Source organism: Corapipo altera, unplaced genomic scaffold (genome assembly GCF_003945725.1).
Source record: "Corapipo altera isolate COAL_440 unplaced genomic scaffold, ASM394572v1 54, whole genome shotgun sequence".
Taxonomy (NCBI): domain Eukaryota; kingdom Metazoa; phylum Chordata; class Aves; order Passeriformes; family Pipridae; genus Corapipo; species Corapipo altera.
In genome coordinates this window covers 5,000,487-5,016,324 of record NW_020884902.1, presented here as the reverse complement: position 1 = coordinate 5,016,324, position 15,838 = coordinate 5,000,487, and the positions used below count along the sequence as shown (strand labels likewise).

The window sequence follows — 15,838 nt, the reverse complement described above, 5'->3', positions numbered from 1 at the left end:
TGACAGAAGTTCTAAAGGTTTTTGAGGGCCCTGGTTCTACAGTTACTGACATTTTTAACTTGCAGAGTCAGCCTACCAGATAGAGAATGCAATCTTCAATTCTCTCCTTTTCTGCAGTTCCTGAACTCTGCAAAACTAGAACAGCTCTGAGCCTTCTGCCACACACATTCAAACACAGTTCCTCAATTAGGAACAATTAATCCACCCATAGTCATTCAGGGCTATTAGCATTTAAAGAAAAAATACCAGCTCAAATCTAACTACAGTCTCATTCCTTACCAAACTTTTTACCCATTTGAACGTAATTTAAGAATCTGTAAAAGTTGAAAACTTCATACACAGAAATGAATTACAATTGATTTAAAGCAGACTTACATAAAGCTTTTTGCAATCTCAAAGACCCAAGGCCATAGAAAATGAAACAATCTAACACTGAACTTGGAAACTGAGCCATCATTCACTCAGAATTGGTTTTAATCCCTTTGACTGGACTAGAATAATTTCTACTTTGCATTAAGTATGGGTAAATAAGTGCACATGCTGTAATGACAAAACATCTCACCTTGAGAAATTTGGCAGTGCTGTAGTTTGCATTCCTGGTTTCTTCAAGAGAATCCTTGTACTTCCAAAGAACATGGTCTGCTAAAATCATCACAAGGGTATCCAGCTCAGCTTGAAATGATTCTGGAAACCTCCGAGTTCGAGAAACCTAACCAGGGAATAGATCATCAACTTGAGAGTGTATGATGCTGCACATTAAACCTGAAAATACATTCAGGTCAACAATAAAGATATTAAAGCACGGGTCATTCAACATAGAAGAAAAGTATTCCTAGAATTCCATGGATCTACTCTGAGAATAAACTCCAAACAGAAAAATCTGGTCCACAGGAAAGCGGGAAACCTATCCTCAGTTCTTGTAAAGTCAAGATTAGGTTTGAACCTAGCAGGTAATATAATTTTTTTTTTAGGTAAGCCAAATATTTTACAAAGTATAACAGCATTTATTTTATTGACCAGTCAAGGAGAAAAGTTCAAATATGTGTATTTCCCAGGATTCTTCATTTTATATTTTCCCTAAGAGAAGGATTGCCTATTTGATGAGTTATGCATATACTTACCTTTGTTTTGTTTGTATCAACCAAGTGCTGTGCCATTGATTTTAGGATAACTGCAAAGAAGAACCAGGAATGCTGTTCAAAAGAAGGAAAGAGTGAATGAAAAACAATTACTTGAATAAATACTTTATGATGCATTACCATTCCTTGCAGATGGATTGCATGTCTCAGTAATGCACAACGATAAAAACTATGCGACAAGTAAATTTAAAAATCTAAGTGTCATGTATTTGAGTAACACTGGATTATGTCCTTAAGAGAGCTGAAGCCATCAGCATTTTGTCATTGTGGTTTTGTGCAACAAGGAGCCCCCAAGCACCACTCCTATAATCTTCCCATTCCTACTGAGCACGGTCTTCATGGCTTGTTTGCAAGTAACTGGCAGAAAAGTGTGATGTAGAGAATCTCAGAGAATAAACTGCTTTGTTAGTTTCAGCAGACTGGAATTTGGCACAGAATAAGATGGTACTTGTTTAAAACATGAACAGAGTGGTTCTTCAAATATCGTTTGTAACAGTGAATAGGTGGGATACAGATATCTGTATCCTCAGATATGAGACAAATACACTCAAAAAGCTTACAAATTGCAAAAAAACCACCCAACCACCCCTAAACAAACCCAACCACAAGTACTTTTGGATGGCCTAGGTTTCTTCCTGCAGGCTAGCATTTCTGCTTTTTTCAGCCCACTTTTTGCCATTGCAGTGGCTCAGTATAGGAAATCAGAACTGGTTCTTTTTAAACAAGTGAGTGTATTTTTGCCACTGGGAATTCCTGAGTTGGACTAGCTAGCTCTTGTACCATAACTGAGAGGCTCAGTGATGGGCCTTACACATGTATGAATTTCTGAGACCTGGTTTGATATGAGAAACCTCAGGAAACCTCAATCATTCTATTTTGGTAACTGTTAATCAAAGGTGATTATGAGAGGAAATCAGATGTAAACATCCTACATACAGATGAATATTTTCCCTGCATCTTCCAAATTAAAACAAAGCATCCTGAGAGTAATTGCCCACATCATATTGTGTCAGAATTAGGTTTCCAACTCAGACAGAGCTGTAACAGACAGAAGGAACTTTTATTATGTAAACCACATTCTGAGAAATGTGTTATGCTGAGAACCTGCAGCAGGTGTGCTAAGTCTGACTGTTGAATCATTGCAGGATGTGGTTTGCACAAAGCTCATACAGGGAAAGGGGAGAGGAGAAAGAAATGAGACAAGTGAGTTTCAGGCAGAAGACCAGTAGTAAAACTATAAATGTGCTAATTCAAGCTATCATTCACCTTTAAAACCTGTTTCACTGTTACTTGTTCATTTGACTTCAGAAGACCAGTCATATTCTTGGACAGCTCCTCATGGACAGTTCTTCCATCAAATGATTTGGTCCTGAACACATACTGGAGAAGAAAGGAAAAATTAAAATTATCAAAATGTGCATTACAACAAATGTAAAAAAACCTCAGACGGTGATGATAAATTATTTATATACAACCAACAGCTGGCAATCTTTGTTGCCAAAATATCTCAACTGAACAGTCCATTCACATAAAGTCTAGTTTCCCTGGCAGTAATGGCACAACACTGCTCCCCTACAAAATCTCACTTTCAAACACAACTTCCTTTTGATTTCAGCTTAATGTGAATCAAGAGGAAATTTTGCTCAAAATCAGCACTTCAATTTATTTTTTTAATAGAGCATAGGATCCTGACATGTCTAAACTGCCTTTCAAGCCAGCTCACCAGGAAAGAAAAGATTAAGCAAGCAGAGGAAGTATGGAGGGTTTTTCACCCACCTAGTCAGGACCACCTTTCACTTGCTCCTTTCTTCCAGTGGCAACAGCTAGTCAGAGCTGGTAACAACTCTTCATCCTGAAAGGTGTAGAGCACCCACTGGAGCTGATAGAAGGGGAAAACTATACCCCTCTCAGAAACCAAGCCCTCAAGAAAGGAATTTATCTACCGAGTTGCTCAGAACTCATAAATCTACTATGAGTTTTATTCAACATGTTAAGCTAACAATTCAGTACCACTGTGCCTTCCCTTAAGCAAGAGCTCTAACAGTGCATCAGTTGGGACCAAACACCTTTTCAATACAACCAGGTTGGCAAAAGAAAGGAATATCCCTTGAAAATATCTTGTTAGTATGCAGCCTTGTTTCCATAGCAGATGCTATAGCTTCTCCCTGTGCAGTTTGGCACTTCTGGGTCCAGTTATTAAAGTCAGTGTAATTTTGCACTATTACTGCACTGTGACTCACAATTCTCAACTTCCTTATTCCCAAAACAGCATTTGTAAACCGGGTATTTGTTTCCTTACAGATGGAAAAAAAAAAAGAGATTACAGTTATTGGTTTCTGACTGCAGCTGGAAATTGGAAAACAGGTTACATGAACTTATGGTGTAGCTTAATAATCACCTGTAGTTTCAAAGATATTTAGCTGGTTCTTTCAGTAGGTGTTTACTGCAATTTTTAAAAGTTATTGAGTAGATGAGGTTTCAATACCCATTTAATTAACTATATTTAAATGTTACATGGGTTATTTATTTTGGAGCCTGAATAGCTCTGCTGGACCTCAGCAGAATTCTTCCATGCTTAAATTGGAGTACTTGAGACTAAAATTGAACTACTCAGATGCTGAGGTACATGATCTGTAAACACATACATTCATAAAGTATGAAAGTAAATCTATATCATGGAAATATCAAACAACAGTTGTAAACACTGAAATTGAACTGTTTTCCCATTTAGCAACCTAACTCCTAACCTATTTTCATTATTCTACCCACGAACATGCTAAAGTTTCCAGTTTATCAGGAATGTATTTGCTTTAACTTTATTCCTAAAACTAATTTAAACACCTCCTTCCAAACTTATGTCACGTATATTACTCATCATCCACAAATGAAATGTACTTCATGAAAACTACTTGTTGCACAGTAAGGCAGGATATCATTACAGCCAGAAGCCCATCACACTGTGTGTCTCCCATAACTTCTTTCCATGACTGTGAGTGGTTTCTCATTGTTATCATAACCTCCATTAGTTCTGTCATCACTGACCAGAGCAGGTCAAGAGACAAAGCGAAAGCAATATCTACTTCAATTCTTCTAACAACCTGCAATTCTCCTCTATGTTGCTATTTGAAATACACAAATAAGTTAATAAACATAATAATCAGAGATTTTACAACTTTCTCATTACTGATTCATCTAGTATGACTACAATAAAATTTTCCAGCCCTCTCCCCTGCAACTGAAAGTGAGAGAAAAGAATACAGACAAGTGAAGGGAAAAAATAAGTGTAACACCCTTAAGTGCCGATGGATTTTTCTGCCTGTGCCAGTAACAGGAGTTAATGTATGCTTCTACTTAAAAACACGCTGCTTCATAAAATTCTCAGCTTATAAAGCTGTTACCCAAATGTACTGATGATGAGAAAGTTACTGGCCAACAGCATTATTCATACTCATTTAATGGATATTCAACTGATACAGAAAACAAGATCATCTTTAAAGAGGTCACTCCTTTGTTATTTTAAGTTATACTACAGCTTGTCCAGAACCAAACTCCCTACACAGAACATAACCATATATATTCTAAATATATCCTATTCTTCAAAACAATAATGGATGAAAAAAAGCTAAGAAAACAGGGAAAACTTATGAGAATCTGAACTCCACAGATGAGAAAAGAATTCAGGTACAAGAGCAAATGTAAAAACATGGGATCTTGAAACTAAAATCATTACTTCATAATCACAAGTTAAAAAGCTATAGGTTCCTAAGAGACATGCAGCCACCTTGCAACCATGAAAGGCACCAAGAAGTACCTTGTTCATAAAAATTACTTGTGGACCCTTTTCAACTGCAATGAAGGTAGCTCTGTACCTACATAATATAGATGGCCAGATACTTCATAGTGATAAATCTCATCACAGTCAAGAGGAGTGCTGCATTAAATATCTCTTGCTAGTATCTATCTGGCTGAAGTTTCATGATCTTTCATGTAGTTATTTCCCCCTTCCTTCCTTCTCAAACCCTGCATGGTGGAAAAGTCTCAGTTTAGTATCATTTCACGAAGACTGACACTAAGGTTACACTCCTAGCAGTTCAGTGGCAGTGCATTTGCACCAGGTTTTGCTTCTAAAATGTAAGTTCTAGTTATCAGTTGAGTGCACTGCAACTTCCTGCTCCCATGCTTGCTCGACTTCGGTATCTGATGGAAAAAAAAGTTGCACCAGGCAGAGGAGACCTGAGCAATTCCTCATTCTCCTCAAAGGAACAGTTTTTAAGTTAGTTTCCTCACTACAGTCACACAGTCACTAGTGGCAGAAAGTTACGATGCAAATGCAGAAAGAGCTACAAACAAGTACAATCAATAAATAGGAAAAAAATGCACAAAACCACCAAACCCCTCCACCCCCCAATAGTTAACACTACAACAGCAACCATACCGTCACATAAGAATTGATGCAGTTGTCTAATTGTTCTTCATGGCACTTAGCAACAATGTTGGTAAGAACTCTGCAAGATAAAAAAAAGAAAAAAAATTGAGCTGTTTTGTGTCATGAGACAGAGAAAATCCACCTGGTGCATCACATTGTCCTGTTACTGTAAGCTCAGGTAAAACAATCCATGAGGGATGTGATCCAAATGATGAATGGCATGTACAGAAACTGTCCACTGAGAAAAAAATCAGTCATTCCTTGGGCTCTCCACTTGCATGGATTGTGCTGTTACATATGCATTGGCCAAACAAAATGCACCCAGTTTTAAGGATAATGTACTGTCATCACAACAAAAAGAAAATGTTAATCAACTAAAGCTTATACACACCTTGGATACTTAGGAATAACAAAAATTAGAGCATGTTAGTGAAACAGAGAGGCAAGAGCACCTTTCTCTGGGAATGCTACTTGTTAGGTTCTCTCAGATCTTTTTAATTCTGTAAATTCTCTGATATTTTGCATATGATGTCATTGTTCATCAAAAACAAACACAAGCCTGGGCTGAAGCCCAAGCAGGCCCCTCTCCTGCACTGTTGGACCCAGTCCCAGTACAAAAGGTTGAGCTAAGCATCCTCTTGTTACTGCACAGCACGGAGAGGCTGGACACTGAGTGTGACCATAGATGTTTTGAGCATCTGCAGATCAGTTTGAGAATCTGCAACAGGGAAGAAAATTGCCTGGGTCATGCCAGCACTCACTCCCAAAACCTGAGCTCCTACTAAGAGCAGACATGGCACTACCTGAGACCAAGCACTTCAGCAAAGTTTCTTCTTCAATTTGTACCTGGGTCATCTTTGTTTGAGATCATCCTGCTTCAGAAAAAACAAGTCTGGGCAAGAAGTCTTCTTCAACTCGACCATAATTTCCTTTTGATTATTGGGATCTCATTTTTTCAGGGTACTTAATATAGAAAAGACTCTTTTATAATCTAATTTTTACGTTAAAAGGATGGCTAGGAAACAGTTCATGATACTCAAATGTCAAATATTAGTGAACCATATCTCGAACTGAGGGGTATGCATAGTAACTGTGTGACTAAAATAGATTATTAATATGCCTGACTGTGGTCCACATACAAATACCCCTTTTGACTAGCTTGGTGACTTGAGTGATTCCTGGCAATTACTACTGGAATCAAAAGTTTTATAATTCTCTTTAAGTCAGTATTTTTAATATATCTAATTTCTTGCTGTTAGTAGAAGTAAAACTTGTAGCAAAACACAAAAGCTATGACAGAATTAACTGTGTCCACTTCAATCCTTCAGCCTTCATTCTGCTTTGAAACTGAAATGAGTTCTGGCAAAGATGTGACAGAGAAATGATGACACAACTGGGCCCCCAGACAAGTAAATAACAATAAGAGTATAAAAGGAATGTTTTCTGCCCCACACATAAGCCAATTTATGCTCTCATTCTGTTGTTGTTGCTTTTAATAAGTTCAACACAAGCTGCTTCAAGCTATTCAGAACAAAATCACTGTGGGTATATATAGGACACGTCAATGAATGACACACACAGCAGACATGCATATTGCCATTGACATCAGTCCTATCAGCACAAAACCTACCATGCATGCAAGCAAAAGACACTGAGATCCTTCTCCTTTCTGTTTTTGGGCTTGGTTTTTCTCTTTTTTTTTTTTTTTTTTTTTTTTTTGGCCAGGGAGTGTACAGTCAAAATCCAAAGCTTGAAAAAATTAACATCATTCCATTTTTCCATCTAATCTTTAAAACTATAGTTTAAACAGTTGCTCCTTCTACAGCATTTTTCTGGTCAGTTAACTGACATTGAAATTGTAGCCTGGGACTAAAATCTTCATTCTCTCTAGCCTAAACATCAGTTGATTTGTTGGCCACGAAGGGGGTCTGATGGCCTCTCTCCCTTGAAAACAGTGTGCACTGATGAAATGACACACATTTACCGGGAAAGGTTCTTAGAATCCTAGCTCCTAGCTGTTGTTAAACTGGACTTCGCCCTGAAAAATGCCACAATCCTTTGATAAAGCATATTGAAACTAGTTTTTCAAGGCTAAGATGGGGAATTCTGCTTCCTTGCTCCTTTAAGTTTTCTTAATTAATCTTTCTTCAGGAACTAACTCCGAAGCACAGCCTGTGGAAGAAAACAAAGTATACTGACAACAGATTAGTCTAATGGGGTTGCAGGGACAGTTGTAATTTTTTCCTACTAGTAGTATTGTAGTCCCCATGTTTAGCTACTGGCAGAAGTACAACCAAAACAACATTATGGCCAAAAATAAATGGAAGGCAACTTTCTGCCCTCCTGCAGAGACCAATAATAATCTCTCTAGTATTTTTTTTTCCCCCACTACCCTGATTAACAGTATCAATAAAGACAATTTCATTATGTGAGGGGTGAGAGGCTCAGCAAATCATTCCAGTTGTTTGCCCGCTCACTGGAAAATGCTTCTATTGCTTTTCAGTTATTGCTGATATATTCTAATTAAAAAATGCCCTGGAACAGTGTGGTCTGGTTGTTTTGACTCTGTATTAGATGCAGCAATAGGCTAAGCTCTTTCTATGCTGAATGCCACATCCTCAGAACCAAACATAAACCAAAGTTGAAAACCAGTTTTGTCAGGAAGCACTTAGCTCCTTAGAAATGAGAACTTTACCTACAATTGCCTCTGGTTAGAGAAATGTGTCCACCATGGTCAAGGATTTCCTGACTGGTACCACAGTCAGCCACATGCATTATTTGCAGAGCACTGTGTTAAGGGGCAAGCAGGCATTCTCACCTACTGAAGTCTAAATGTCATAGAGCAGCTATAACTGGACTGACATCTATATTTGCATACTTGAGTGAAGAAAGAAATATTCAGATACCTGGTCACAGCTGTTGTAATTTCATCATCACTGTTTTGCACCAAAACCCAGAAGAGCTGATTCAGAACTATAGGAAGAAAATTCATAATTACATGGATCTTCTCAATCCTCAGCAAATTCTGTAAGGGATATAAGAAAGAAAATGAGAGACTTCCAATATAGGCAATGAAAGCTGACAACTGCCATGAAGCTTTCCTGCTTTGGCAGGTAAAGTGCAGTACATGCACTGGTGTAGCAGTAGGAAAACAGGTCAACTGAGTTGAGAACTGGTTCCCAATGAGCTTTGTTTTAAATGTGATCATCAATGCAACTGTAGGTATTGCCCAAATTTCAGAATTCCAGTATTTTTTTCTTCCCTGACTTAAGGGCAAAAGAAGAGAAAAGAGAGAAACCCAAATCAATTTTCTTATTTCACTAAGGATAAGTATCTCAGGGTAATAAGTTAATTACTATTTTCAAACACATACATTTCCTATCTTCATGAGAACTCATTTTTTTTTATGCAGAGATCTGATAAACTGAACTTGTTGTGGCTAAAACACTCCTGTTAAAAGCACAGTGGTAAAAAGTAGTATTAACAAGCTAACCTGACTGGACTAACATTATGTTATCTTCTCTATTCAAGAAAGATATTGAGATTTTAATTAAAAAAACCAAAACCCTCCTTTGAATTTCTCCTGGGTTTTTATTTCAGTCATTTCCAAATAATTCCAGAACTTCTAACAAAGGTATTAGTGATTTATAAATAAAAGCAAAATACTCTGGGGAAGATTACTTAGTCTCTGGTTATATTGTATAGTTGATCCCTTGTTGCATACAAGATTGTATTTAATTTCTTATAAAAATTACTGAAATTAGGTTAATTGCAAACAGCAAATAAAGAACAGTGCAATTCTGGTAGTTTAGGTAACCAACTTACTGTCTAGAAAGTTGTAAAGCTTTTGTGGATTCCTAAACTTTGTCTAATATGCTCAATGGTTTCCCAGAAATTAATTAAGGACTTCATTCTGTAGAGCTATAACCTCTAAATAACACTGATGCTTTGATTTGTGAACATGCTCCTTAATAATTTCTTTACATCAGGACAGTATTTGAAAACAAAGTCACTCCTTTCAGGTCTACCTGCATCTACCAACAAAAGTAGTGGCCACCCTTATGGATTTGCCCAGAGAATGACCACAATTTATTGGAATTTATTATTTATTTATTAAAGCAAAAATCTCTTCCCACGCAGCTTATATTTGATTAAGGTACACTCAAACAGGAAAATATGAACAATTAAGGAAAGGGGGAAAGCATCTACATGATGGTAACATCTAAACCCCAAAACACTTATTAAATTTTACAGACTGCTAAAAGGAAATATAAAAAAATGTATATGCATGATGTTTCAGAGTCACAGTTCAGAGATGGAACAGTGTCACATCTACCCTTCAGTTTTCTTGCTTATCTGCCTGTCAAAGTTCTGTAAGCATATTGGAGAGCAAGAATTCTGAATTTCAGCACTCATGAACAGGCAAAGAATCATGGCCCTACTTTTACGTGCTGCTTTTCTAATTTGCTTGTCATATTCCTCCTTTCTCACAGCTTTTGACCTCTATTGTATACAGGAACATTTTATGCAGCTCTTGCTTATTCGCTTCATCTTTGCAGAAAGGGTATGTTCCTTCTGATTTCAGAACTTGACAGGCAACAAGAACCCTTGATTTATACACACAAAATACCCTGAGCAGTCCTTTGGATAGCATCCAGGTTTTTAGAGAAGGTAAGGAAAGAATTTGTTTAAGGTAAGAGAGGATTAGCAGGAATATTGCAGCTCTACAGACTATAACTTCTTTTCCCATTCATTCCTAGAGCAACATTACATTATCCTTTAACAGGATCTGAGGTTTGGCATAGGCTGGATTATCAAAGCTGGTGGGGCAGCTGCAGCTGTGCTCTAAATGAGAACGGATAGGAGGCAGCTCCGTGATCAGAAATGCATCTGTCAATTCAAATACATTAAACCAGAGCTGTCACTGACCCACTGCCTCCTGGTGAGCCTGTTTAGAGCTGTGCAGTGATGGGTGAGTTGAGAGAAAGCCCTAAATACAGTTGTATGGTGCACTTCACGCTATAGGTTACTTTACCTTACAAGAATAGACAAAGTTTGAGGTAGGAGGTTGAGATAGATCCTTTTCCCTTTCCTGGCACTGATGGAAAAAGTTATTCAGGTATGGATCCTAAAATGATAAACATTCACATTAATGTGTGTTATAGCAAAGATTAGAATTCAGCACCAGAAATTGATTACAGCAATCATCTGTGATACCCATGAACAACACACCCATGCCCCCACCACTGAAGTGAAGCACTGAAGGAAAATCAACTTATTTAGTCCAAGCCATTGCCCAGCACAGCTTGCTATATACAAATTGTTTCTAGGTGCTTTGACCACTCTTTTTTCACTGTTGTCAGTGATTACTTTTTCCCTCACAATTTAAGGAATTCCAAAGGCCAGAATCTTTTTTCTTTCTGGTGCTCACAATTTATTTTCTTGCTATTTAAACTAATATTCCGCCATTTTTCTGTTGGTATGACCTTAAGCAATTTTTATTTTTCCTTAAAATGTGTATTCCATCATTGGTATCTCACTCTTCTACATTGAAATAACCTTTAAATGTTATAGAAACAAATTCACACAAGATTTTAGAACACCTTTCAGACATTCCTTGCCACTTTATTCCTTGTCATTCTATCTGTAAGCAGATAATAGAGCTAAGAGGAAGGTTGGCTTACCTGAGTATTTACTGTTGATACAACAAGAGTAGAGACTTTGAAAAGTGGTTTCCCATTATCTACCCATTTTACATCACAGCCGATCTGCTATTAAAACAAAACCAAAAATAACATTTTCCCACCTATTTCCTACTTATTCAAGTTTGCATCAGCTTCTCAGTGCATAGTTTTGCACACGAGTGTGCATGAACTGTACTGGCTACTGTGCTTTCACAAACACAGAATTACTGCAATACAAACCCACTTTTTAACACAAGCCCAATGCTTGTCCCTCATTCAAGGGACCAGATCACTGCCCCACCCTGTCCTCATGACAATAGTAAAACAAACACAAGGAGGCAGAAATAATCCAAGCTGGGCAGGATTAGCGGGAAAATATGATATCACACCACAAAACTGGAGAATGAATCACAAATGTGGATCACATCAGCTGGAGAATAAATGTCATATGGCTGGAGTTTGGAAAGACAGTTCTTTCTGACCACTCTGATTTACATTTGGGAGAACTTAGGTATAACACTGTAGAACACATAGCTGTAAAATACACTTTTCCCATACACACCTGTGAATCAGCAACATATGCCACTCAGTCCACTGCTACATATATTAGTTCCTATACTCAGAGATATGCAAATGAATATTCTAAGACAGATACCCTACTTACTGTTTACACTTACCAGTAAATCTGATCTCATGTAAAACATGTGAAAATAAATGCTCTGCACCATTTGAATAATAGGGAAGGATGAATTAATACCTTTCCACTAGTTGGTTCTTGAAGGCTCAAGTAATTGGGAGGCAGACTGCTTGCCACTGGTACGTTGTGTTCTTGGGAAGCTAACTGGGCATCTTTCAACAAAGGAAGCCAAGCATATCCCACTGTGCACAAGAACAAATAAACATGACTCTTTGGAAAAAATGAGCTTCTAAAGTTCAAAGGAAGACAATAATATCCAGGCAAAAATTTTGCAATCCTTATTTGAATGTACATAATTTATATTTATAATTGAAAGTAATTCTACTACAGGTACCTGGTGTTTCCAGAGCCTCTTTCTTTTTGGCATTAGCTTTTGCATTTATGTCACAGGTGACATGATAAAATGAAAACAGAATGTGGTGTTTCTTATGGAGTTGAGTGGGAAGTTCAATTTTCACCTGAAATGTAAAATGTTACACCTCACTTTAGTTTAAAAATTGATTAAACCAGGCATCAGAGATGGGCTAAATGAGTGACATCTCTCTCTACGCAGAGGTCTAAGTACAGCCTGCCTTAACTGGGTAATGTTTGTCCCATGGTAAAAAATGTTCTCTCAAGGAAATTTTTTAGGATGATCATTTATCACTTTTACTTTAAACAGTTTTTTTCTACTTTGTCTTGTGGATGAATATTTTCATTTATGATGAAAGAGTGTAATATGAATAAGGACAGAACTAAAGAGTGATGGACCCTGCTTAGAAGTGACCACCTGCACTCCAGCAGTCACAAATAGCCATCACCATGCTCATATTTTCAGGATGACCATCTGAAAACACAAATGACATTTCTGCTACTCCTTCATCATCATTTCATGGCAAAGACCAAGTAATAAAGGTTGACAAGGAAAGAAACTTTTATTTATGATTTCTGCTCAGTCTTAAACCCTGTATCACACCATCCATGAATCCCTACCTACTAGACTTGAGGGATTATTAATCTATTTGAATAAAAATACAAAGTAATCAAAAATGTTACCATAGGAACTAATAAAAATGACCCTTTGCCCTTGTGAGCTATGATGAAGTTTATCCAAGCCAGAGTAAGGGTTAGAAATTGTTGACAAATGCTTCCAGTGTTGAATCAGCTTATGGGTAAGAATCTAATACCATAAACATACATATGAAATGGGCACTCAGACATGGAGATCAAGATAACTTTTTCTTAACATACTACATTCTTTTAAAGACTGCACTTGCTGTACTAGGGACATCTAGGACAGGTGCACATCTCTTCCAGCCAAACTGGCTATTAACATCTGAATTCAGCTCTTTGTTCCAGTTGAAAGTAATCTGCCCAAACCAAATGGCTCACCAGCATCACATGAAGGGCACCTTCAGATGTCTTAAACCCCATGGTATGTCTTGTAAAGGATTTACAAGGAGTTCAAGATCTTGAAAATGTAATGCTTTAAGTTTCACTCAGTCCCCAAACATGAATCTTACAATTGATACATCACATGTAGTTGTACATTACCTGCTGATCTTGGCTCTGCCATTTTATCAAAGTAAATTTTTACTGAAAAGGGAAGTTTTTCCAAGAAAAATTTGGAAAAGGCTGGCTATATACACTATGCTGTTTGCCAGTCTTATCACTACACATAAAGCAGTAGTGGAAAACCCAGGACAGACACATAACATTCACAGGCCATCAAACACACTAGTCACTCTAAGGGTGAAATTAAGTTCACCTGCAGAAAGCCTGGGGAATCAATACTTGGTGTTGGTGAAACATAAAGGTGCATGTGTGACTAACATTTGGCAAAGGTCAACATATGGACTCTATTCTATAGCTCTACCCTCAAAAGCACCAGCTAAATGACTTGCTGCAGCCACTACACGTCACTGTACATTCTGTTCAGACCACTGGATCAACAAAAATGCCCCAATGCAGATCTTATATCTCAGAGAGGGATTTGTTCTGACACTTGGCTCCACATTTCATCATAATGTTTACTGTTTCCATTAAATTCAGAGATGCAGCTGGACCCTTAATGCAATCCAGACGTGCATTTTAGAGAGCTGGACTGTTCCTAATTAATTCTACAGCATCTTAACTGTACTCAGAACATCTTACAAAAGGAATGATTCACTGAGTTGATTTAAGAAAAGAAAACAAAATGTGAGACTGCATGTCAATCTACATAACAGGCCCATCCACACACACAAGCAGTTGTAACAAAGCATTCTTTACAGATATTTTTCTGTCTCATTAGCAAACATAAGGACTGGCAGACATTTAATGAAAGGAAAAGCAGACTGACCTCATCATAGAAATCAGGATTCTGGGAATGATGTAGCACAGAGGTGTAGGCTGATGTTGTAAATAATGATCCACCTGGCTTCCCATAAATGCACTGATAAAAGGAACATGCTTTAATTACATTGTGAAGATACTAGTCTCGGTATATATCTAATATGCATGCACATTGAAAACAATGTCATGAAAGATTGATTGTTACTTTGATCAAATATTAAAAGGAACGTTTTAAGTGATCAAACCTGGACTTTTTATACATACTTCCAGTAAAAGTCCATTGATTCTGTGAAAATTACCCTATGCTCAATTAAGCAATGCAGACTCATTAGACTTCTTTTTTGCTGTTATCAGAGTTTTCTGCAAAAACCTTTATAAAAGCTATTTCATGTTTATGCAGTTCAATACACAATACAGTGCCCTTACTGACTTTTCAATGTTATAAAAGCTATCCCAGTTAACAATCTCCTTTCTGGCAGAGTCTGTCTGGGAGCTCTTGATTACTGAGTAATGGCAATTTTATTTATTGGTGGGGAAATTAAGACTACAACTATACTACGCAATAGCTCTTGGGCAATAGCAGAAGTTAAGAATTAAGTCTAAGGGCCTTCTAAGTTTGTGCTTCACTCTTTCCAATCTAGTGGCCTGAGCTCAGTGAGAACTGTATGACAAATGCTAAACTCTAGAATAAGCAAGCTGCACTGTAAAAAAAGGTTCATTTTTCTAATATCATCTTCTTTGCCCTCCACCAGTCAGAAAGCTGGCACTGCAAAGTGCCACTGTAAGCTGGAATCACCATGTCAAGCTGGGATCTAACAGAACCACAGTACAGACGCAGAGGGATATACAACAACATTCACTCTAACTGTTTCCATCAGTATAGCCCTTATTCCTGGGTTTTGTAAGTAATGTCCTCAGAAACAGCATCCTCTGAATATACTCTTGTAGCTCACCTTTAGTGGCTTTGCTCCTTCTTCATCAGAGCTTTTAAATTCAATGCACACTGTTATATTCCTCGCCTGGAAAGACAGGAATGCATTAAAGCTTAGATCAGAAAGGGGATACCCATAAAAACTCAGGCAAACTATGAGCTGAAATTAGGTCTTTTCAAAATCTAGGATAAAAATGCAGATGGTGATCAATATTTATAATGCCTTTAAGTCACAGTGGTGTCACTAGAAATAATATCTCCAAGAAGAACTGGCAAAATGCAAGCCAGACCTCAAAATGACTGTGTAGAAGCAGATTATTAAGTGACCAGCACTTACCTATGTCTTGTCCTTAATTATTTTTCAACCACCATGAAAATATAAGTAGTACTCAGGTTTCACTTAAGAACTACAAATATTAGCCAGATTAATTTTATCTGCACACATTATTTCATTAAAATAAAGTCCTTCTGAAAATTGTGAAAAAAGTATTACCACATGATCTCTCTCTGAATCACTGATACAATTTAAAATTAACCCAGATTCAATTACTTAAAATTGTACTGTGTTTTATGATTGCAAAAACTGAAAGAGGTGAAAAGCCAGGTGAGTGAAATCACTATTTTCCCCTCTTTTATAAGTACCCCTTC

General features: G+C 37.3%; 1 protein-coding gene across 10 annotated transcripts in view; it reads right to left on the bottom strand.

Moving 5' to 3' along the window:
• The window catches only part of DOCK10 (dedicator of cytokinesis 10), a 122,038-nt gene that overhangs the window by 33,594 nt on the left and 72,606 nt on the right, over window positions 1-15,838 (bottom strand). For all 10 annotated transcript variants that reach the window (XM_027650610.1, XM_027650611.1, XM_027650607.1 and 7 more), the window contains exons 18-28: window positions 15,213-15,278; window positions 14,267-14,359; window positions 12,281-12,404; window positions 12,007-12,128; window positions 11,250-11,336; window positions 10,601-10,693; window positions 8,472-8,590; window positions 5,575-5,644; window positions 2,406-2,519; window positions 1,122-1,193; window positions 563-709 (exon numbers count right to left, since the gene is read on the bottom strand). In XM_027650610.1, coding sequence (XP_027506411.1) covers window positions 563-709; window positions 1,122-1,193; window positions 2,406-2,519; window positions 5,575-5,644; window positions 8,472-8,590; window positions 10,601-10,693; window positions 11,250-11,336; window positions 12,007-12,128; window positions 12,281-12,404; window positions 14,267-14,359; window positions 15,213-15,278 — 1,107 coding nt within the window. The remainder of the gene's footprint in view (window positions 1-562; window positions 710-1,121; window positions 1,194-2,405; window positions 2,520-5,574; window positions 5,645-8,471; window positions 8,591-10,600; window positions 10,694-11,249; window positions 11,337-12,006; window positions 12,129-12,280; window positions 12,405-14,266; window positions 14,360-15,212; window positions 15,279-15,838) is intronic.